Raw genomic sequence first — 22,736 nt, 5'->3', positions numbered from 1 at the left:
CTTCAGAGCCAGGCGTGGTGGTGCACGCCTTTAATCCCAGCACTGGGGAGGCAGAGGCAGATTTCTGAGTCCGAGGCCATCCTGGTCTACAGAGTGAGTTCTAGGACAGCCAGGGCTATACAGAGAAACCCTGTCTCGAAAAAACACAAAAAAACCGATTTATTTATTTTATGTATGAGTACATTGTTGCTATCTTCAGACACAGCAGACCCCATTACAGATGGTTGTGAGCCACCATGTGGTTGCTGGGGATTGAACTCAGGACCTCTGGAAGAGCTGAGCCATCTCTCCAGCCCTTCTTTAGAGTTTTTTGTTTTGTTTTTTGAGACCTGGTCTCTCTCTACATAGCCCTTGCTGTTCTGGAACTCATCATGTAGACCAGGCTGGCCTCAAACTCAGAGATACCTGCCTGCCTCTCCCTTGAGTGCATAAGCCATTTAGAAAACAAGCTTCCAGAACTCGGGAGGCAGAGGCAGGCGGATCTCTGAGTTCGAGGCCAGCCTGGTCTACAAAGTGAGTTCCAGGACAGCCAGGGCTACACAGAGAAACCCTGTCTCGAAAAACCAAAAAGAAAAAAAAAGAAAACAAGCTTTCTGAGTACCCCCCCCCATGCAAGTCCATAAAGACAAAGGTGCCTTTTCAAGCCAAATACTCCGTCCTTGAACTCTAGGGTCAAAGTAGAACTAAGGAACTCTTTCTGAAGACACGGGCAGGCCTCCTGCACACAGCTATTCAGAGATCTGGTTCTCTGTTTTATTTCATTTAGAAGAATCAGACAGATGAGCTTGCAGGATGATATGGTAACAATCAGGGCACCACCCTTTTTAAAACTAAGATTTAAATTATTATTTTATGTGACTGTGTTTTGCTATAAGTATGTGGGGGCTGGGAATCGAATCTCGGTCCTCTGCAAGAACAACAAGCGCTCTTAACCCCTATCTCCCTCCTGTCTGCACCACCATTTTACGAGTGAACGAATCAAGGGCAGAGTGCTCAGCAGGAGGGCTCCGCCATCAGGAAAGCAGTCTTGTTCCGTGGGTTAGATTTTTAAACCCGCCAGCACTGCTTCTGTGACTGAGGGCCGGAAGTGAATAGCCACCACCTGGACCACTGCTATGTTTGGCCAGAACGCAGAGACTTAACACCCGCAAAGCGGTAAGCCTCTGAGGCTGGGATGCTTCCCGTCCTACGGAAGGTTCAGACCATCCCACTGCTGGGCGGTCCAGAGCAATAAAGGCGGGCATCAGGAAGAATCAGGAGAAGGGCAATCGGCCAGACTTCCTCGCCCATTGCCAGAGGGCCTTCCTGCGATCAGCCCGGCTCGCTCCGCCCCGGCCCCGCCTCCGCCCCGATGAGCCACGCCCATGGCCACATCCCCCGCCCCGTAGTGCCTTTTTCCACCCCGCGGGCGCTCTGCTTCGCCTCGGACACGCCCCTTCAACGGAGCCACGCCCATGGTTACCTCACGCCCCTTTGGCGGAGCGGTTTTTTCCTTCACCGTGAAGCTCACGTTCCGTCCTTGCCGCTTTTCTCCAACAGGAGGCGCTCACTCCTCCTCGGTCCGGCTCTCGCCGGTTGGAGCCGTCTCCTAAGCCTCCGCCCCCAACTCTGAGCCGCGGAGGCCTTTCTCTTTGGTCGAGCCCTCCCGCCATTCTAACCCCGCCTTCTACGCTGCCACGCCTTTGATCCCGCCCCCCGGGCGCACGCCCCGCCCACGCCTGTGCCCTCTCGGTCTTGGCGGCGGACCGTGAAGGTAGGAGGCCGCGGCGCGCGTGCGCGGGGCGGGGACGGGGCGGGTGCGTCGGGCTAAGGAGGCGTTCTGGAGTGGTGCGGGTGTCCTGGGGGCTCCCAGCGCCCCGACGATCCCCTTTGGACTTGGCTTGGCCAGGTCTAGGCGGGAAGGGGACTCACCAGCGGTACGTCCCCATTGGAGTCTCCCTGTCTGGGGCCCGGGGCCTGCGGCCCAGCAGTCTCTCCCAGGGGTGCCCTGGCTCCCCTGCACGAAGCCCTCGGGGAGGACGGTCACCTGCAGCCGCGCGCCTTTAGGCCCGGCCCTGCGTCCCTCGGTGGGATGCTCTTCTTCCCTTTGGCCGATCTCGGGGGAAAGGCTCTCTAAAGCGCATACCAGCAAACTGAGGTCCAGCGCGATTACTGAGCGATCCAGAATAGCGAGGCCACTGGAGCCTGTGCAGAGATTTGCATCTTCACCTAGGTGTTTTCAGGATGGGTCCAGCCAGCTGCTCTTTTAGCAAACCCAAGGCAGAAGGGATGTATGTCCCCCCACCCCTGATCTATCCAGTCCCCTGGGAACTGGACTTGTCTGGAAAGTTGAGACCCTAAAGTGTTGTCTACTTCAGATTTCCTGTTTTCCCGTTGAGCTCACAAATAACTCTAAGACTGGCACAGGATAAGGATGGGTCCTTGGGGAGACTCCCACATACTCATTCTCTTCATTAGCTCCTCCCCTCCCCTGACGCAAGTCCTGCGGATTGAGTGAGCCCTCTGAGGGGGCACTGCCTTGCCTGGACCCCCCCCCTCCCGCCCTAAGCTGGACATGGATTTACCTGTGTCTTGTGACCCTTGGCTGTGTGTGACATGGCAACCCACAGCCAAAGTCAAGTGGATTATTTATTCTCCCTCCCAATTAGTCTCCTGTTCAGGTTAAGTATCCCAGAAATTCTTCATTTAAAACAAATTTTAAGATATTTACATATACATACAAAGATTTGGGGAGGGGGACACAGAACCCAAATCAAAACAAAATACACACGAGCATCTTAGCCACATAGCCTGCAGTAGCCTTACACATCTTTGCTTGGTGTACTGTGGTTTGTCACAGAAAGTTAGGTATGGGCCACTTGTGGCATTGATTTGGAAGTCATAGGTTTTCAGATTAGAGATAGTGAGCCTGTATTGTGGCTCTCCTCCATATTCATTCGTTCATTCGTTCATTTATTCAGCAGCTGTGTGCAGAGCTGCAGGCCCTAGCACCACGGAGGTGGTGATGCACAAAGGTGACTTGTTCCCTGCTCTCCGTAGAGATAGTGGTGTAAGCAGTGAATCAAGACCAGCAAGGACCACTTTAGCCAGGAGCTCCAAGCTGGCTCTCCCAGGAGGTGATGTTTTTTGAGCCAGCTCTGATCTCCAGGTGGCTCTTACTTCATCTTGTACAGAGAGAGGCCGAGAGAGGATGGCAGGCGCCAAGGTGTGTGGTGGGAGCGTGGATGGTGTGTTTGAAGAATCAAGGCCAGTGTGAGTGTGTAGTGGGGGAAGAGAAGGGTGTGAGGTGCGACATGTGGGCTGGGGCCAGGCTTAGCAGGCCTTTCAGGCTGGGACAAGTGGGGAGCTTTGAGCAGAGATGGACAGGATCTTACTGTGTGGAGTAGAATAGGGCTGAGAGACCAGAGAGGAAGCAGGAGACCCTAGGGGGCTATCGTAGTAGCTTATGTGAAGCAGTGGCTCATATAATACACATTAGAGACCTGGATGTGCCTGGCACATAACAAAGGCTACATAATGTCAGCTGCTGCAGTTACTGTTTAAAAGTTTGAAATAGAAGGGCTGGAGATGTAGCTTGCCTGATAAGCAGAAATCCCCGAGTTCAGTCCCCAGCATTGAAAGAACCAGGTACGGTGGTGTACACCTATAATGTCACCCCTTGGACGGTGGACGTAGGATGTGATCCTGAGATACTTAAGACCCTGTCTTGAAAAACCAAAGTGCCGGGCGTGGTGGCACACACCTTTAATCCCAGCACTTGGGAGGCAGAGGCAGGCAGATTTCTGAGTTCGAGGCCAGCCTGGTCTACAAAGTGAGTTCCAGGACAGCCAGGGCTACACAGAGAAACCCTGTCTCGAAAAACCAAAAGAAAAAAAAAGAAAAAAAAAGAAAAACCAAAGTAAGACAAAACCACCCTGAGACCCGGCTGACCTGGGTCTCAGCTGTGGCTTCAACTCCTCTGAGCTGGTGAATGTGAACAAATTATTTACCTTCACTGAGCTGAATGTCACCAACTGTGAAGTGCGTAGAATGGTACCTTCTCGTGAGGTAGGGGCAGGTTGGTTCAATAATTTCTAGTCAGCGACCAGAGAAAATGGGTCGGGGGTAAGTGGTAGGAAAAACTGGTGTGTTTGGGACTCGTGAACAGTTGCTAAGGAGCTGGGTTTTTTTGTTTTTTGTTTTTTGTTTGTTTTTTTTTTTTGGCAAGGCATTTTTTGTTTGGAGTCCTAGCAAGAGTGGGTTCTAGCAATGAGCTCAAAGCATCTCCTTGTCCCTCCAGACAGTGGCTGAGAGTCAGGAAGTAAGGTGTGAAGTCTAGTCACCTGGAAGAACCAGAGACTACAAAGGATGGGGTGAATACTACAGCAGCAACAGCAAGAACAGGAGCGCCTGTCCCTGTTCACCTCAGGAGGAGGACGTAAGGTAATGCTAGCTCATGGAGTCATGTGACCCTCAAACCTAACACAAGGCTGGTTTACAAATGACTTCCCACTAGGTGGTTAGCGGGTGGCTTTCTATGCTGTGAGCCTAGGACCCAAGCCTTCCGTCCTGTGGCCTCCTCTGGGACCCCAGAGTTATGTCCTTCCAGTTGGCAGGCCAGGACAGAGGGAGGCAGTTCCTCCTGGGGAGATTTTTCTGATCATTCCAAAGTGACACATTCTGTTGGATAGAACTTGACCGTATCTGGACATGCTTTCTGGCTGGTGGATCCTCCTGGGAGAAACGGGCACCATTAGCACCCCAGTCTGCAGAAAAGCGCCACGCCCACTTCAGTGAAATCTGCTTGACAGGCCGAGAGGCCTGGAAGCACTCAGGAGGCTAAGAGTTTCAAGGAAACTCCGCCTCCTGGAACCTTGGCATTCTCATAACCCGTATACTCAAACCCTATCCCCACGTTAGTATGGTGTATGCTCTCTTTCAGTGTTATAAGTGCCTTTAAAGATTGAATTTTATCATAGGTGAGCCTCCACCAGTGTTCCAACGTCCTAGAAAATCCTTGAAGCCTACGAGCTTGGAATTCTGTAGGAATTCAGTGAGAAAGTTACCTATTCATCAACATTCAAATTTACTTCTAGTAGAGACCAGTGAAACTAATTAGGCATTACAAAGATCAGAGCTGGGCTGGTGAGATGGCTCAGTGGGTAAGAGCACCCGATTGCTCTTCCAAAGTTCCTGAGTTCAAATCCCAGCAACCACATGGTGGCTCACAACCATCCGTAACGAGATCTGACTCCCTCNTCTGGAGTGTCTGAAGGCAGCTACAGTGTACTTACATATAATAAATAAATCTTAAAAAAAACAAAAACAAAAACAAAAAACAAAGATCAGAGCTAGGATAGCTCAGGGCTAGTCTGCAGAGTGATTACTGAGGAGGGTAGCCAAACAAGGGAATACACATTGGCCTGGCTAAAAGGTGGGTTTAACAAAGACAAGCTTTACACCTGCCTGGTCCCTGCCATCTTTTGATGTATACAATCCTTTGTTTTGTGTCACTGTAACTCTGTGGATGTGTCCCGCCTGGTTTTTCTTGTTTTTTTTTTTTTTTTTTTTTTTTTTTTTTTCTTCTGTATAAAAGTTTGATGCTCAATTTGAAAAAACACACTCAGATTCTACACACTCCCTCTTGTCGGGTCTATGTGTCAATTCCCATCCGAATCCATGCCCATCTGTCTGAGACTCTGATCGAGGAGGGCCCACAGAGCCCCCCCTCCCCCGTCCGTGGCAGAAAAGAAAACAGACTGGGGGTGAAGAGGGGTGAAGCCCTTGCGTAAGGTGACAAAGCCCAGGAGGAAGCTTGGCCAGGATTAGAGTCGAGCTACTCCCTGCTATCACAGTTCAGAGTCAAGCTAGTAGTCACAACTGTCTGAGCTCATTTTTGTCGCTGTGCAGAATATGTAAAACTGGATAGTTTGTTTTGTTATATTTGTTTTACGTGTATGAGTGTTTGCCTGCATATATGTGTGTGTATTATATGTGTGCCTGTGACCTACAGAGGCCAGCAGAGGGTGTTAGACTCCCTGGAACTAGAGTTACCATGTAGGTGCTGGAAACAGAACCCAGGTCCCCTGAAAGAGGAGCAAGTGCTCTGAACCACTGAGCCAGGTCTCCAGCCCTAAGATTTGGTAATTTGTAAAAGAAAAGGTTCCTTAATTGATGATGCTGAAGAATAGGAGCTCAGTGTGTGGCCACAAGGCTGTGACAGAAGACAAGCCGGCAAGAGGACAGAGGGCTGGGCTCAACCTTCAGCAGCCACCTTACATTGTTATTTACATGTGTGCGTGTCTGCAGTACATTTATGTGTGCATGTGTGTTCACATATGTGTGGGTGTACTTATGTGTGCTGCAGATGTCGATGCCAGATGTCTTCCTCAGTCGCTTTCCTCTTAACATACTGAGGCAAGGTCTCCTGCTGAACCAAGGTCAGGGATTCCGCTGGTCTAGTGATCCAGTTTGATCTGAGGAGGCCCTGTCTCCTCCTCCTGAGTGCTGGGATTAGAGGTGGGCAGACACACCCACTTAGTTACAGTTACCATAGTTACTGTGGGTGTGACAAAACACCACACCCAAAGCAAACGGGGAGGAAAGGGTTCATTTGGCTCACATTTCCACATCACTGTTCATCATAGAAGGAAGCCAGGACAGGAACTCAAGCAGGGCAGGAACCTGGAGGCAGGAGCTGATGCAGAGGCCATGGGGGAATGCTGCTCACTGGCTTGCTCCCCATGGCTTGCTCAGCCTGCTCTCTTATAGACCCCAGAACCACCAGTCCAGGGATGGCACCACCCACAATGGGCTGGGCCCTCCCCCATCCATCACTGATTAAGGAAATGTCCTACAGAGGGTCTTCTAGAGTCATTTTCTCAACTGAAGTCCCCTCCTTTCAGCTAGCTCTAGCTGTGTCAAGTTGACAGAAAACTATCCAATACGCCCTGTATGACATAGGTGCCGGGGATCAGAGCACCAGCCCTTGTGCTTTTGTGGAAAGTGCTTTGACTGCTGAAGCACCCCACCTTATGTATATGTGTATGTATTTATGTATAAGTGATGTCTACACGCATGTCTGCAAACCCTATGCATGCCTGGTGCCTGCAGAGACCTGAAGAGGGCATCGGTTCCCCCTGGAACTGTTGTTAGCTGGGTTCTGGGTTCTGGGTTCTGGGAACTGAGCCCAGGTCCTCTGCAAAAGCAGCCGGGTTCTTAACTACTGCGTCATCTATCTCTCGTAATGTAGCTAGGATTGGCCTCAAACACAAGATGATTCTTCAGCCTTTGCTTCCAAAGTGCTAGGATGACAGACCTGATCCGCCATACCTGCTTCAACCCACACTCGTGATATAAGTAAACTACGGAAGGTGTCAGTCCCTCTGACCTAGTCCCCTCTTAAAGGTCCCATTACCTCTCAACATTTACATCCGGGACCACATTTCACCAAGAGTTCTGGAAGGGACAAGTGTATCTTTTGTTCTCCTGATCTAATTATCTCAGAGGCTTACTGCTAACCTGAGCCCAGTCCTGGAAGCCTCCAGCCTCCATACAATCTTATCTAGGCCTAGAGTGTTCTCAGCCTCTGAGACTTACTGCGGAATAAGCTTACCCTTTCTAGCTCTTTCTGAACTCTGGCTGGTTGGTCAACTGTTCTGGCTCGAAACTTCTCCCTACACTGACTGGTTCAAACTGGCTTCTTTCAGCTTCTGACTGAATTGCTCTGCTTGGCCTCATACTAACTCTGGCAATCTGTTCTAATCTTCTGGCTCCTCCTCTTTCTCTGGCTTGTTCTCTCTTCACCTATGTCTAGCTTGTTCTCTCTTCAGCCTGTCTCTGTAAAGCTCTCCCCCTCTCTCTCTGCGCTTTGGTAGCCTCCAGACCTCCACAGCAGCTTGGTGGTGCCCACCTTCTTGACCAGGTGTACGTTGGAAACATTTGCGGTATGGATTCCTTAGTTTGGAAGGAGCGATCCAGTCAGGACTAAAGTGTGTGTATGCAGCGCCTACCGAATCCTTCTGTCTGATTTGTATACGGCAGCAGCTCTTGAAGATCTTTGCCCTTTAGGCATTTTGGGGAGTCTGCTTGGCTTAAGGGGAGGTGAGCGTCATACTCCATAGCATGTCACCTTGAATAGGTGAGACTTCTACCCCTCTGAGCCCTGTTTTGCTCATCCGGAAATAGGCCAATAGGAGGATCAGATGAACTTGACACACCCTAGAACTCAGGGACCTGGAGAGTAGAAGCCAGCAGTTAGTGCTACAGTGAGCTACTGTGAACTCAACCTTGCCCCGTAGGCCTCTGAACCCCCCCCCCCTGCTTCCAGAACATTTTAGTTCCCACAAAGACCCTGCTCTTGTTTACAGATATGGAAACTAAGGCCAGGAGAGGTGATTTATCCAGGACCATACTGTTAACACATGACAGGCCAGCAACTCTGGGCCTCCCTGTGCCACACAGCCTCCTTGCTTCTGGGAGGAAAACTGCTCTCGGACTTTGGGGGTCCAGGGACTGTGCACGTTGAGTTTTCTCCTGAGTGAAGACAATGTTTACCCAGTGTTCCCTGGGTGAACTGGCACCCAGTTGTGTGCTGTGGATGGGCAAATGCTTTGCTCCCAGGAGCTCAATGGTGCCTGCTCTGACACAGGAGGATGCTGGGACACAGCCGGGGGTGGGGCTTGGACGGGCTCAGTTCCTAGTCTGAGTGCCTGCTTTCTTTTCTTTGCCTCCAACCTGTAGTGCACAAGCATCTCTCTGCCTAGCAGCAGGCTGCAAATGGGTTCTGAGCAAACCACGTGAGCCTGCCCGTTCCGGGTCAGGGAAGATGCTCTGTAAGCTAGGGACTCTGGCCTCGGGCAGCCAGGCTTGTAATGCTGCAGTGCACACAGCCTGGGGGGTGAGGACACACTGTCCTCGGCTATTCACAGTCTCCTCCCTGAGTGCTGGCTGGGCCCTCCCTCCTCTTGCACCTCTGCTTCCTGCTGCTCTTCCCCTCCTCTCCCATCTGAATCTGAATCTCTCCCCACCCCCTGCGTGGTCACGTGGGGGCACCATCGGATTTAAGCTTAATCTGCTGGGCTGCTCAGCCCAGCAGCCTGGCCTTGGTGTGTTAGTGCGTGTTAGTGCGTTGGTGCATGCAGCTGAGACGACCTTCGACCTCCGTACTTTGGGGAGGGGGGCTGTGGAGTACCCACAGACCCCCCCTCCATGAGCCTGGGGCTGGCAGAATCTCTGCAGGCTCAGCTGGCACTGGAGATTGTGATCCAGGTGGGTCTTGAGGGCCATGTCCACCCTGTCCAGGACAGGGCAGGGCAGAAGAACCAACCTTATAGGAGGAGGTGTGGGTAAGTGTGCAGGGGTCGCAGTTTGCAGGCCAGTCCTGGGACTCCTTAATCCCAGTGCACAGCGGTGGGGGAAGGGCCCCTCTGGGACTTTAGGGATTACTGGGCTCTGGCACAGCAACACCCTCCTACCTTCTCTGCCCTTCAGGTCCTGCCTGGGGCCCAGCGCTAGGAGAGACACCTAGCAGACGCTCTCTGCAGTTTCCTAGTTTCTCTAGGACTTGGGCCACAGGATTTGCCCAACTCTCAGGCCAGGAAGTCAGGGGTCTAGGATCCCTGAAAACTCTCTTTTCTCACAGTCTCTGGAGAGCTGTGTCCTGGGGCCAAACCAAGAGAAGAGCCCGAGTGTGCAGAACCCAGCCCGGAACTTCCAGGGAGCCAGCCTGCCTGCCTGTGCCAGGGAGGTCATCACCAGCAACCTCTGCCGGCCTGAGACCCCAGGTACCACCTCCCTACCCTGTCGAGGTCCTTCTCCCTTCTCAGCAGCAGGGACACAGATGGTGCTGTGTAGTGTAGTGCTCTGTGTGTGTGTGTCCGTGAGTATGCGCATACGTGCGTGCCTACATGTATGTTGTAATGTGTGGCTCATGCACACGTGTGTACAGATACATTTCCTGTGAGCAGGAGGATGACAGAGAAGTGCTCTGGTGCTCTTCACCTCTTCCCTTACCTCAGGATCTCACACAGCCTGGAGCTGGGCTGCCAGCCAGCAAGTCCTGCCGATTTTCCCAGCTCTTTGCCAAGTCACTTTTGGGTTACAGGTGTCCGAGGGGCCGTGCCCAGCTTTGTACATGGGTGCTGGGATTTGAACTTATATACTCATGCTGTGTGTAGCAAGTGCCCTTATGTGCTGATCCACGTCCTCAGCCCCAGCCCCTACTCCTTGAATGCACATAGGGAGGCAGACACAGCTCTGTGATGGAGGAGCAGACAGAGCCTGAGATGCAGTTATATTGTATTTACTCCCCATGTGGCACAGCTTTAGGAGAGGGCGGGGCTAGCCCTTTCCACTCACTGCTTCAGATTTGAACACCAGATCCTGAATTTCCTACCGGGGATGGGTGAGCTGTCTGAGGCTAAGGGATGGGGTTGGGGGGCAGCTCAGACCAGGCTCTCATAGAGGCCTAATGACTTAGGCACAAAAACTGCCGGCCACAGGTCCTCCTGGGGTGCAGCATGCATAACTTGGTTGTGCAGCCCGAGTGCCTGGACATAAGGCCAGCTGGTTCGTTAGTGGCGTGGAGCGCTGGCAGCTGTATGGCTGCTGTAATCCAGTCCTGACTGCACATCAGGCCGGGGTTGTCTCTTTGAGTGGACAGCCCTCTTTGAGGGATGCTGTGACTCCCCAGAGGTGGGGAGGCTTAACGACCCCCCCAAAGGCTAGAAGGCCTGCAGTGTGTGCCCGTGTTTTTCAGGGTGAAAGTTACAAGCTAGCTGCCACTGACTTACACCGTAGTTTCTGAGGTCCTGAGAGAACTGGGTGTGATGGTGCTTGCCTAAAATCTCAGCCTTTGAGGGGTGGAGGAGGAGATCATGGGTCTCACGGCAGCCCAGGATGCTTAGGGAAGACCTTATCTCAAAAACAAGGAAACAAAGCAAAGGGATGAGAATTCCAGCCTTTGAGTAAAGCTGTACCATGGGGCTAACATTAGTCTACCCATTTAACAGATGAGTAAAATTGAGACCTGAATAGGTTAGAAAATTGCTCAGAAAGGCTTTGTGTCTTGAGAGTGGGTGGGTGCAGAAAGACATTCTCCTGACTCCTAGCTAGAGGCTTCCTCCTGTATGTTCTGGGGATGTGGCCACAGGGCTGTAGTTGTTTGTACACAAATCTAGCTCTGGGCCTCTTTTGCCGACCTTCCTGTTCCCAGCTTTCTTGGCCCCCGGGTGCTGCAGCCACACACACCTGGGCTCTTCCCAGGTTCCGTTCACCTTCTTGTCTCAGGAATGAGTAGAACACCTGTGGGGGCTAGTGCCCCTCCACGCTAGCCAGAAGTCAACCTCAGCTCCTGTCCCTTGTCAGCCCCACTCCAGGTCCCAGAGATGGCCTCACTGCTGTCGCTGCAGGAGGAAAACCAGCTGCTGCAGCAGGAGCTATCCCGAGTGGAGGACCTACTGGCCCAGAGCCGCGCAGAGCGGGATGAGCTGGCCATCAAGTACAATGCTGTCAATGAGAGGGTGGGTGCTGCGGCCCGGCTTGGGTCGGGGAGGGAGGTGCCTTGACCAGGCCCACAGGCCTCAGGAGGATAGATATCTGGTTTAGACTGAAGTGCTGCCAACTAGAATGGCCTTGAGCGCATGGCAACCGGGAGGGAACTGAAGGCGGTTGAAGGTATATAGAAGTGGGTGGGTGAAGGATGGAGTGTGTACTGATGGGTGGGATAAAGGTTGTAATAGTAGCTCCCTATGTGGAAAGCCTCCAGTGTGCCAGAAATGTGCTCAATATTTAGTGTACCAAAGTTGATGATGCCCATTTAACCAAGGAGAAAATAGAGATCCAGAGAGCTCAAAAAGGAGAACTATGACCTGTGTCACAGCCAGTTAAGACAAGAATCCTGGTGTCGTGGCTCCCAGGCCAGGACTGTATATTGCCTTTGTGTTGGGGGTGGTAGAGAGCCTGCTAGCTGCTGTAGGGTCCAGTGTATGCTCGTGGGAGGTCCTGTCTGTATGGAAGCCTGCATATTGTATTGTATCCTGTATATCTCTGAACACCCTCTGGTGGTGGGGTGTGCCCATGTCCTGGTCTGCTCAAACTCACCTCTGCCTTTGACTTGTTGGGGCTTGCTAAAGAGCAGAGTGGGGAGCCCATGGGGGGTCCCCTAGCTTCAAGAACACTACAGAATTCATTTCTTAGAGTCCACAGGGGGTGCAGGGACAGGGTTGGTACTGTTGATGGGCCACAACTAGCCTCCTGCAGTCTAGACCCTTCTTGACCCAGGACACAGTGCCAGTCCCCTGGAGACTGCCTTTTAGGTGCCAACTTCAGCAACTGACACTCACACTGGCCGCTGATTGACAAGGGAGGGTAGGATAGGTAGGCAGTCCTTCTCTTCCATGTGGTCTGCAGCGGGGCTGGGGGCTGTGTCCGTTCAGATCTTCCCCTCAGATGTTGGTACACACAGCCTGCATTTCTGATTCTTCTTTTTTTTTTTTTTTTCCTCGAGACAGGGTTTCTCTGTGTAGCCCCGGCTGTCCTGGAACTCACTCTGTAGACCAGGCTGGCCTTGAACTCAGAAATCCGCCTGCCTCTGCCTCCCAAGTGCTGCGATTAAAGGCACCGGTGTGCCACCACCGCCCGGTGCGTTTCTGATTCTTGTGTGCCTGAGACAGTGTGAGTAAGACCCCACCTGGAAGCAGAGATCGCATGAAAATGACCTTTCCGGGGGGCGGGGGGGTCCACAGAGAGTGTAAGGACCTAGTCAGAGAAACTGAGGCCCAGTGGTGGAGCTAGATAGACCACACCCATCCAGGGCTGTGGTTGTATGGCACATACGTCAACCTGTGCCTGTAGATGACTCGTGTCCTGTGGCCACACTGGCCTGGTAGACTAGGTTGGGGGCAATTCAGTGAGGTTGTTTACATCCTTCAAACCCCACACCTCCCCAGGATAGGGAGTGGAACGAGGGCCAGGATTCATGCTCTGGTCATTGCATGTCCTGTGGACAAACTGAGGCAGGACTCCCAAGGGCACCTCCCAGGTCCTCAGTGTCCCCAAGAAACAGGTGTAGTGAGATTCATGGGAAAGAGTGGCCTTATCCCTTGGCAATAGAGAACAGACTCCCTGAGTCCTCCCCCTCCCCTATGTGTCCATGGCAACCTGGGTTTAGTGAGCTAATGGGGCAGGAGAGCAACCGTTGCTAAGGGAGACAGTAAACTACTTTTATCCATTCTTGGGGCAGCTTCCTTTCTAATGGAACTGCAAGTCAGATGGAAAGGCTGTTTTGTAAAGGGCAGAGTTTGTGGAGAGAGGTGAGGTCTGGCCTGGAGTAGCCTGGCAGCAAGCACTGGGGAAGCAGGTGGAGTCCCTAGTCACTGCTCAAAACCCCTCCATACTACAGAAGCCAACAGTGCCTGTGTCACATGTGTAAATACACACATTGCAGACCACAACTAGACCCACATAGAACACAACACATAGAGACAAACCCACCCAGCTGGGAGGTGGTGGTGCATGCTGTTAGCACTGGAGGCAGTGGCAAGAGGATCTCTTGAGTTCAAGGCCAGCCTGGTCTATGGAGTGCGTTCCAGGACAGCCAGGGCTTAGACACCATCACATACTCAGACTATATGTAGCCAGAGCACATACAGTCCTGCCCTGGTACAGAAACACCTGGGTGGACAATCACAGCATCGCCGCATACCATAACCAACAGCACAGCACATTCTGCATGTCTCCTGGCTGGCTGCACACAGACAACAAGAGAACAGAAGCCAGCATGAGCTATCGGTCAGCCCACAAAGGCATGCACACATGTGCAAGTGCAGTCACTACCACCACCTGTGACCCACGGAGCCCAGAGTATCCTCCCCACGTCCCTCTGGCATACACAGATACACAAGCTTATGTCCTGGTGGACACAGATGGACACAGTGCCTGCACCACCCCGAAGACCTTATCCAGATGCACCTCATCCAGAAGCATGAGAAAGCCCAGATACCAGATGTTAGCACGCACCCAGTGCATACAAGACATGCAGGGTGAGCCACACTCACCGACGCATTACACACACACCTTCCAGGGCTATGCAACAGACGTGGGCATTGACACAGAGGAAGTTCCTGCTGCCACCTCCCTTAGCAGCCTCAGCTCACAGTGCAGCCCCGTGGACTGTGCTGACCCCCTTCCTGTTGGTGTCATCCCAGGGGACACAGTCACCCTGCCCACCAGTATCACTGTGGGTGGCTCTCAGCATCTACCAGGTGTACTGGACTAGTGTAGGCCTGGAGGGCCACTGACCTAACCTGGGCCTCTGGTTAGTGTGGGTAAGAAAGGCCCTCCCGTCCTGCTGGCTTCCCTTTGACTGGTGACCCTAACGTGTGTGTGTGTGTGTGTGTGTGTGTGTGTGTGTGTGTGTGTGTGTGATTGAGGATCCTGCTAGTCATCCTGGGTGCTTGGGAAATGAATGGTAAGCGTGGGTTAGCATTGGTCATCTGGGCTAGGGATAGGTCCCCTGTGTGTGTTCATGACCCTAAGTGTGCTCATCTTTGGCCTTTCCCCCCTCAGCCCCTTTCCCTGACAGCTAGAAGCTGGGGTACCCCAGAAAAAGCAGCCAGGACCATCAGGTACCCAGACAGGGTTGAGGGAGCTGGTGGAGAGTCCTCTGGGTGCCCAGGGTTCCGGCACTGGTACGCTGCACAATAGCTGAAGTGGAAGAAGTTAGACAGGAGTCCTGTGAGGTGAGGGAGATTGGGGTGAGGGGCACAGCAGGTGCTAGGTAGGGCACATACAGATGGATCTTAAGGCTGTGTTTACTGGGGCTCCTCTGTCAGCCTGGGGTGGTCTAGACTCCCTGTGTGCGCTACAGGTGCTCTGTGAGCTCGGATCTTCTGTATTGATACCTCTGCTCTGAGTAGATTCACATGAACTGACATTGTTAGTTCAGTGACCTCAAACAGTCCATGGGTGTGAGCCATCCCACCCCACAGCCACTGTCCTAGGTACTAAAATCCAGTGGGGAACTAAAATCCAGGCTTTCCTGAGCTTGCCTTGGGAAAGGAAGAGGGGTCGGGAGACCTGGCGGCAGTCTGAGGCAGAAACCATAGTGGGATGACTCTGTTCTGAAGGAGTAGCTGCGTGCACGGAGCGGGTGGGCGCTTCACCATCTGCCTGCAGGTCTACTGCACATGTGCATGCTTGTCTCTTGTGTGTACCTGCTTGGCCTGTCTGTGCTGTAACTGTTCTAATTGTATACCCATGCCCACCCTATCCATGTGCACATAGCCAGCCTTTGTTACCGTTTCTTCTTCACCAGTGTGTGCCTGTGCCCACCCCACATATATTCTCATGTCTGCATTGCGCATCTGTGCCTGTTCTATAAACCCAAGCATGTCCTATCTGTGTGCCCATGTCTGCCCTGCATGCCCAAGTATGTCCTATCTGTGTGCCCAAGCATATCCTATCTGTGTGCCCATGTCTGCCCTGTGTGCCCAAGCATGTCCTCTCTGTGTGCCATGCTCTGTATACCTCTGTGTGCATTACCTTGTCTGTGTGCCGATGCCTTCCCCATCTGTATGCTCATGTGCACGGCATCGTGGGCCTACCTGCCTGTAACTGCTTCTCAGAGTGCATGGCCATCAGGTTGCAAGGCATTGTGGGTCTGGGCCCGCTTCCCAGGAGGCACAGGACTCTCACCAGGGCCCTTCCCTGCAGCTGGAGCAGGCTGTGCGGCTGGAAACTGGGGAGCTGGAGGCACAGGAGCCCAGAGGGCTGGTGCGGCAGAGCGTGGAGCTGCGGAGGCAGCTGCAGGAGGAGCAGGCCTCCTACCGGCGCAAGCTGCAGGCCTACCAGGAGGGCCAGCAGCGGCAGGCCCAGCTAGTGCAGCGGCTGCAGGCCAAGGTCAGGGCTGCCCACCCCAACCCCTGCCCTCACTCCGCTTCACCTGGCCCTCCCCTCTGGGCTCACACTGCCTCCTACGCATTGCCAGATCCTGCAGTACAAGAAGCAGTGCTCAGAGCTGGAGCAGCAGCTGCTGAACAGGTCCACTGAGCTGGAGCAGCAGCGACTGAGGGTGGGTGACAGGATGGGGCAGGCATAGACCTTCCCGCCTCCCGCCCGCTCGTCCTGACTCCCCTCCTCCTCACCCAGGACACAGAACACAGCCAGGACCTGGACAGCGCTCTTCTGCGCCTGGAGGAGGAACAGCAGAGGTGAGGGTATGGGATAGCCCGCGGGCACCCTGGATAAATGAGCAAGTGTCCACTGAACACCCCCTACCCCTCCCAGAAGTGCCAGCCTGGCCCAGGTGAATGCTATGCTGAGAGAGCAGCTGGACCAGGCCAACTTGGCCAACCAGGCTCTGAGCGAGGACATACGCAAGGTAACCAGTGACTGGACCCGCAGCTGTAAGGAGCTGGAGCAGCGGGAGGCGGTGTGGAGGCGCGAGGAAGAGGTGAGTGGGGGCTGGAGGGAGAGCTAGGCAGTGGGGTGTCCTTGCAGGGGTTCAGTCAAGTCCAGAGAGAGACGGGGAACCTGACCATAGTGGTTCCGGCCCTCTTGGGAGAGCTGGCCTTGGTCACTCCCTGGCGGCTGGGAGGTCTCTTCGGGCTCTGGGTGCTTTCTGCTTCTCGGGAAGACACAGGTCCTCTCTTAGGCCCTGCTGGCAGGGCCCTGGGGCAGGCATGCATCAGTGACCCTAGCGTCTCTCTCCCTAGTCCTTCAACGCCTACTTCAGCAGCGAGCACAGCCGCCTGCTCCGCCTCTGGAGGCAGGTCATGGGGCTCCGACGGCTGGCCAGCGAGGTGAAGATGGGCACAGAGAGGTGAGGCCTGGCTGCTGGGGAGCGCGGGGTGGGTCCTGCCCCGGGTGGGCCGACTGCAGATGCAGAGGCAGCTGGCAGGAAGAGGCCTTGCTGGGGCTCAGCTGGACTATGCTCTTCCTACCGCGTTCAGGGCCGCTCTGAGACAGGGACTCTTCTACTCCCCCATTTCACACGGAAGGTCAGAGAAGTTGAGTGACCATCTCAGGTCACACAGCAGAGAGTAACTGAGTTCGGACTTGAAACCTTTTTGTTATCATAGCTTGTTTGGATGAGGAGCCATAGATATTCACAAATGAGGATTTAAATTTTTTTTTTTTCGAGATATCATCTCACTATGCAGCTCTGGCTAGCCTTAAATTCAGAGATCCACCCGCCTCTGCCTTCTGATTGCTGGGATGAAAGGCAGACATTACCATGCCCACCAGATTTTTTTTTTTTTTTTTATTGTATGTAAGTACACCAGAGCTGTCTTCAGACAGTCCAGAAGAGGGCGTCAGATCTGTTACAGATGGTTATGAGCCACCATGTGGTTGCTGGGATTTGAACTCCGGACCTTCGGAAGAGCAGTCGGGTGCTCTTACCCACTGAGCCATCTCACCAGCCCCCGCCCACCAGATTTTTAAAGTTTTGAATCTTTTTTTTTCTTCTTAGAGTCTTATGGATTCCAGGCTGTCAGATCCTCACTGTACAGAGGATGATGGCCTTAAACTCCTGATCGTCCAGTTCCCACTTGAGTGCTGGAATCACAGGCGTGTGCTAGTGTGCCAGGGTTATGTACTGTGGGGATTGAACCTGGGACTCTGCATGAGTGAGACTCCAGCCTCGTGCTTGGATCTTGTTCTTCCAAGTGCTGGGGTTACAGGTCTGTGTCACCCACCGTACCTGGCTACATTTTTTTCCTTTGGGTCTCTTAAGTCTCTTTATCCATTCAGGAAGCAGCCAGTTGTCCTCAGGGGTTCCCGAAGTCTAGCTTTTGCTGTCCTGTGTTTATGTGAGCCTGCCTGCCACAGATCGGTGGCTATGTCACAGACCGCTGTTTTCTTGGCAAGACTCAGAGCCTCAGCAGTGTACTGTCCCCCACAGGAGCCCCTGGCCCGGGGCACATGTCTGTGTACCGTTGCACTTGCCTGCCCCCTGCTGTTGGGTACTCAGAACTGCAGTTCATGCAGAGCGTCAGCCCACGTTGGGACTTTAAAGTGGGCCTTGTTTTTTATTAGCATGGAAACCACGTTTGTTTGTTTGTTTGTTTGGAGACCAGATCTCATTATGTAGTTCTGGCTGGCCTGGAGTTTGGCTGGTTTCAAACTCGCTGAGAACCCTCCTGTCTTGGCCTCCCTATTTTCCCCTTGGCTAGGTAGGGCACATACTTGGGGTCCCCATTTCAAAACGGTGCTGGTGAGACGTCTGCCCTCCCTTTAATGTGACCCCTCCCCCCAGGGCAAGTGAGGACCCCCAGTTTCTTATGTTTCTTAACCTTCCTGGGTTAGTTTATAAAGCAAATAAAGCAGCTTTCTCCTACTCCACTCCCTGTCTGTCTGTCTGTCTGTCTGTCACACACCCCTTTTGTCTTTTGGCGTATATACTCTGTATAATTTTATCATTTCTTCTTCAATTTGTTTGTGTGTGTTTGTGTGAGTGTGCATGTGTGATGGCCTCGAACGACTTCTGTGAGTCAGCTCTCTCCTTCCACCATGTCATGCGACCTGGCAGCAAGCACCTTTACACATAGGGCATCTCACTGCCCCCACACCCAGTGTTTTTGAAGACGGGGGTCTCACTCTGTATTCCAGGCTAGCCCATAATGCTAGCCTCCTGCTCTGCCTCCTGAGAACTTGAGTGGCAAGCTTGTGCCTCCACCTGGCTCAGCTTGTTCTTTTTTTTTTTTTTTTTTTTTTTTTTTTTTTTTTCTTTTGTTTTTTGTCTTTTGGAGACAGGGTTTCTCTGTGTAGCCCTGGCTGGCCTGGAACTCACTTTGTAGACCAGGCTGGCCTCGAACCCAGAAATCCGCCTGCCTCTGCCTCCCGAGTGCTGGGATTAAAGGCGTGCGCCACCACGCCCGGCTTGTGATCTCTCTTTTGATGGATGTTTGGCATCATCAGGATTGCTGCTCCTGCTGTGCCACATGAACCATCTGCAGTTGCCTCGTGCTGGGCCTATAGAAGCTGTGTCATAGATGCAAAGGCTTTTCCTAGGTGCCTTCCACTGGGGCCCTAGCCACTTACCTTCCCTCCCATCAGCTGTGTAGGCCAGGCTGACTTCCCCGTGGCCTCCCTCCCATTGGACTTTGTTTCCCTGCTCTGATAGTGACAGTGTCACAGGGCAGGGCAGTTTTGATTTGTACATGGGGGCCACCCCCCACACCCCCTTGTTGTGTTCTTCCTCAGGGACCTGCTGCAGCTGGGAGGGGAGCTCGTCCGCACATCCCGGGCTGTCCAGGAGCTGGGCCTGGGACTGAGTGCCAGCCTGCAGCGGGCTGAGAGCAAGGCGGAGGCAGCTCTGGAGAAGCAAAAGCTGTTGCAGGCCCAACTGGAGGAGCAGCTACAAGCCAAACTGCTCCGGGAGAAGGACCTGGCCCAGCTGCAGGTGCAGAGTGACCTGGACAAGGCCGATCTCAATGCCAGGTGGGTGGGAGCAGCCGGTCCACGGCTGACTCCCCTGCAGAGGGGTCACCTGGAGCCTCGGGACCGTGTTTACCAGGGCTGGGCCCTTCCCTGGGGCGCTAGGATGAGCTTCCCAGGCTCTGTGTTTGACCTCTGATGACGTGTGTGACCCCTAACTCCTGCCTCCTGGCCGAGCCTCACTGCTCTCCCGTGAGAGGCAGCTGCAACCCCATCCCCATGTTTTAGCTAAGAAATCAGAGGTCCCCAGGCGAGAAGTGACTTACTCCAGGTCCCATCCCTGGGAAGGTAGATCCCAGGGTCCTTGAGGAGTTTCAGAACACAGACATATGCGGGTGAGCTTGAGGGGCAGCGGCAGATCCCCTACTCACCTCTTGTGCTCTTTCCTCCAGAGTGACAGAGCTGGCCCAGTCTGTGGAGCATCTTCAGAACCAGAACACAGAGAAGGACCAGGTCAACAGGACCCTCTCTGACAAGCTGGAGGCCCTGGTAAGATGTGGCTCCAGCCCGATCCATGGCTCCTGCCTGAGGGCCAGGCTGCTTGGGCCATGTTAAATGTCCTATCTGGACTGGGTGCTGCCCTCACGGTGTACGTCAGGCTGAGCACAGTGGCATTCACCTCCTCTGTCCCCTTCCACCCTCTCTGCAGTGAACCATTACACAGTTGAGGAAGCCAAAGCCCAAGGGCCTCCAGTCCAGTATGTGGGGAGTCAAGGTTTGGATTCCCTCTTGGGGGCCCAGGGGAAGCCCACTGCTCCCCAGGAGACACATACCCCCAGGGCACTGCCTGGGCTCCACACATTCTTTGTAGGGCATCTTGGGCTCTTCCTCACTAGGTCAGATGACTGGGACAGAGTACTGTGCACCTCTGGGCCTCAACTGTCCCGTGAGGGCAGCGAGCCTGTGTGGCATGTCCCTAAGTGCTATCAGAGGGCGCCAGGAAGGAGCGACTTCATACTTTAGCATGACTGTGACCAATCTTTCTTGTCGCTAGGAGTCTCTGCGGCTTCAGGAACAGACAACCCTGGACACTGAGGATGGAGAGGGGCTGCAGCAGACCCTGAGGGACCTGGCACAGGTATGGTTACAGCCCACATGGGGCTGGCCAGGCATTTCTGAGACCCCCCTCCCCCTCTCCCACATGCCTTGGAACTTTGGGATGAACGGGGAAGTGGGTGGGGGCACTGAAGGGCAGTGAACGGGAGGGAGGGTCTCGCTTGGCAGGCTGCACACTGGTGGGTATGACTCAGGAAGGCTTCTTGGGGAAAGGGGCTTATGGCAAGTGTCAGGTTGCCTCGTCCATGCCTGTGACCAGCTTACCCCCCACAGCTTTTTTCTCCTTCTCCCAAGGCTGCCCTATCTGACACTGAGAGTGGTGTTCAGCTCAGCAGCTCAGAGCGCACCGCGGACACCTCTGACGGCAGCCTGCGCGGACTCTCTGGCCAGCGGACCCCGACCCCACCGCGGCATTCTCCGGGTCGAGGTCGTTCTCCGCGCCGAGGCCTGTCCCCAGCCTGCTCTGACTCCTCCACACTCACGCTGATCCACTCAGCCCTGCACAAGCGCCAGCTACAGGTCCAGGTAGCCAGAGACCCAGGGGGCGGGGCCGGGGCCCTGAGACATAGCTGCTGATAGAGAGTTCTAGAAAGAACCAGAGTCCGGAGTGCCTGGATGGCTGGGAATGCCACAGAATGGGGCTAGAGCCCAAGAAAAGGGGATAAAACTTGGGGCTAGGACCCTCAGACAAGTCTGGGAGGAGGAATCTGAGCCTAGGCTAAAGAAAGCTTAGCAGAGGCGGTGACTCCGGAGGACACGAGGGGGCGGGGCCGGGCCTTTGTGGGTGGAGTCAGTGTCTAGGGGCGGGTGTTCTTGGGCGGTTTGTCAGACCCAGGGGACACAGGGAGGTGTGGGCACAGTGTGTGTGTGTGTGAGGGGGTGATGTCCGCTGCCCCAGGCTCGCCCAGTGTTATGGAGCTCTTAGGAGAGAGTGAGTGGGCTTCTCCAGACTCCACCACTCCCATACCCCAGGACATGCGTGGGCGCTATGAAGCTAGCCAAGAACTGCTGGGTTCCGTACGCAAGCAGCTCAGTGACAGTGAGGGCGAGCGGCGTGGCCTGGAGGAGCAGCTACAGCGCCTGCGGGACCAGACAGCAGCCTCAGCCCAGGCCCAAGAGGATGCACGGCGCGAGGCCCAGCGCCTACGCAGTGCCAACGAGCTCCTAAGCAGGTGCGTGGGGGCCGAGGGGCCAGCAGGAGGCGCTGGGCCTCGCCAGCCAGGCCTTCCGGCCCGAGGGCTCCCACCAGCCAGCTGGGAAAATTCAGTTTTCAAGGAAATAAGAAATCATTTGTAGCCGGGCAGTGGCGGTGGTGGCGCACACCTTTAATCCCAGCACTCGGGAGGCAGAGGCAGGCTGATTTCTGAGTTCGAGACCAGCCTGGACTACAGAGTGAGTTCCAGGACAGCCAGGGCTATACGGAGAAACCCTGTTTCGAAAAAACCAAAAAAAAAAAAAAAATCATTTGTTACTCTAGCCACATTTCAAGTGCCCCGATTGCCACATGTGGCTATAGACCATTCTAGAATTCTGTTCTAAGTCCTGTTCTGAGCTGTTTGCTACTGGTTGGTTGCCTCTTGTTGGGAATGAACCCAGGCACGGTGCATGCCAGGGAAGAACAGGAACAACCCAGCTATCCTAGAGACAATTCGTTTTTTAAAGATTTATTTATTATATATATATGAACACTACAGCTGTACGGATGGTTGTGAGCCATCATATAGTTGGGAATTCAACTCAGAACCTCTGCTCACCCCAGCCCCGCTCACTTTGGCCCAAAGATAATAAATATTATTATATGTAAGTACACTGTAGCTGTCTTCAGAGACACCAGAAGAGGGCATCAGTTCTCATTATGGATGGTTGTGAGCCACCATGTGGTTGCTGGGATTTGAACCCAGGACCTTTGGAAGAGCAGTCAGTGCTCTTAATATCTGAGCCATCTCCAGCCTGACAATCCTTTAAAAATATATCTACCTATGTATTTATCAATTCAGGGTTTCTCTGTGTAGCCCTGGGTGTCCTGGAACTTACTCTGTAGATGTGGCTGGCCTCAGACTCAGAGATCTGCCTGGCCTGGTCTTATAAGTGCTGGGATTGAAGTCATACATTACTATGCCCAGCCCTGGTAGAGACTTTTTAAAAGATGATTTTTTTTTTTTTTTAATTGTGTGCATGTGGGCATGTGTACTCCCAGAAGCCAGAGCTGTCAACTGTGGGTCTGGAGTTACAGGTGACCATGAGCCACCCAGAGTGGCTGC

At 53.7% G+C, this 22,736-nt stretch overlaps 1 protein-coding gene across 4 annotated transcripts in view; it reads left to right on the top strand.

Annotated features, from left to right (window-relative positions):
- The first annotated feature begins 1,727 nt into the window (after window positions 1–1,727).
- Crocc (ciliary rootlet coiled-coil, rootletin) overlaps window positions 1,728–22,736 on the top strand; it is a 43,663-nt gene continuing 22,654 nt past the window's right edge. The window contains exons 1-14 of one of the 4 annotated variants that reach the window (XM_029539684.1): window positions 1,728–1,753; window positions 4,280–4,422; window positions 9,623–9,764; window positions 11,347–11,501; window positions 15,694–15,879; window positions 15,968–16,051; window positions 16,129–16,190; window positions 16,267–16,432; window positions 16,695–16,801; window positions 19,186–19,422; window positions 19,812–19,908; window positions 20,414–20,497; window positions 20,749–21,000; window positions 21,448–21,647. In XM_029539684.1, the coding sequence (XP_029395544.1) occupies window positions 11,367–11,501; window positions 15,694–15,879; window positions 15,968–16,051; window positions 16,129–16,190; window positions 16,267–16,432; window positions 16,695–16,801; window positions 19,186–19,422; window positions 19,812–19,908; window positions 20,414–20,497; window positions 20,749–21,000; window positions 21,448–21,647 (1,610 nt within the window). In that variant the 5' untranslated portion in view covers window positions 1,728–1,753; window positions 4,280–4,422; window positions 9,623–9,764; window positions 11,347–11,366. Of the gene's footprint in view, window positions 1,754–4,279; window positions 4,423–9,007; window positions 9,250–9,622; window positions 9,765–11,346; window positions 11,502–15,693; window positions 15,880–15,967; window positions 16,052–16,128; window positions 16,191–16,266; window positions 16,433–16,694; window positions 16,802–19,185; window positions 19,423–19,811; window positions 19,909–20,413; window positions 20,498–20,748; window positions 21,001–21,447; window positions 21,648–22,736 lie in introns of those variants that run through there. The other 3 variants (XM_021199819.2, XM_029539683.1, XM_029539685.1) reach the window with 3 other exon arrangements.

Source organism: Mus pahari, chromosome 6 (assembly GCF_900095145.1).
Source record: "Mus pahari chromosome 6, PAHARI_EIJ_v1.1, whole genome shotgun sequence".
Lineage (NCBI taxonomy): Eukaryota > Metazoa > Chordata > Mammalia > Rodentia > Muridae > Mus > Mus pahari.
This window is presented reverse-complemented; position numbering and strand designations above follow the sequence as displayed.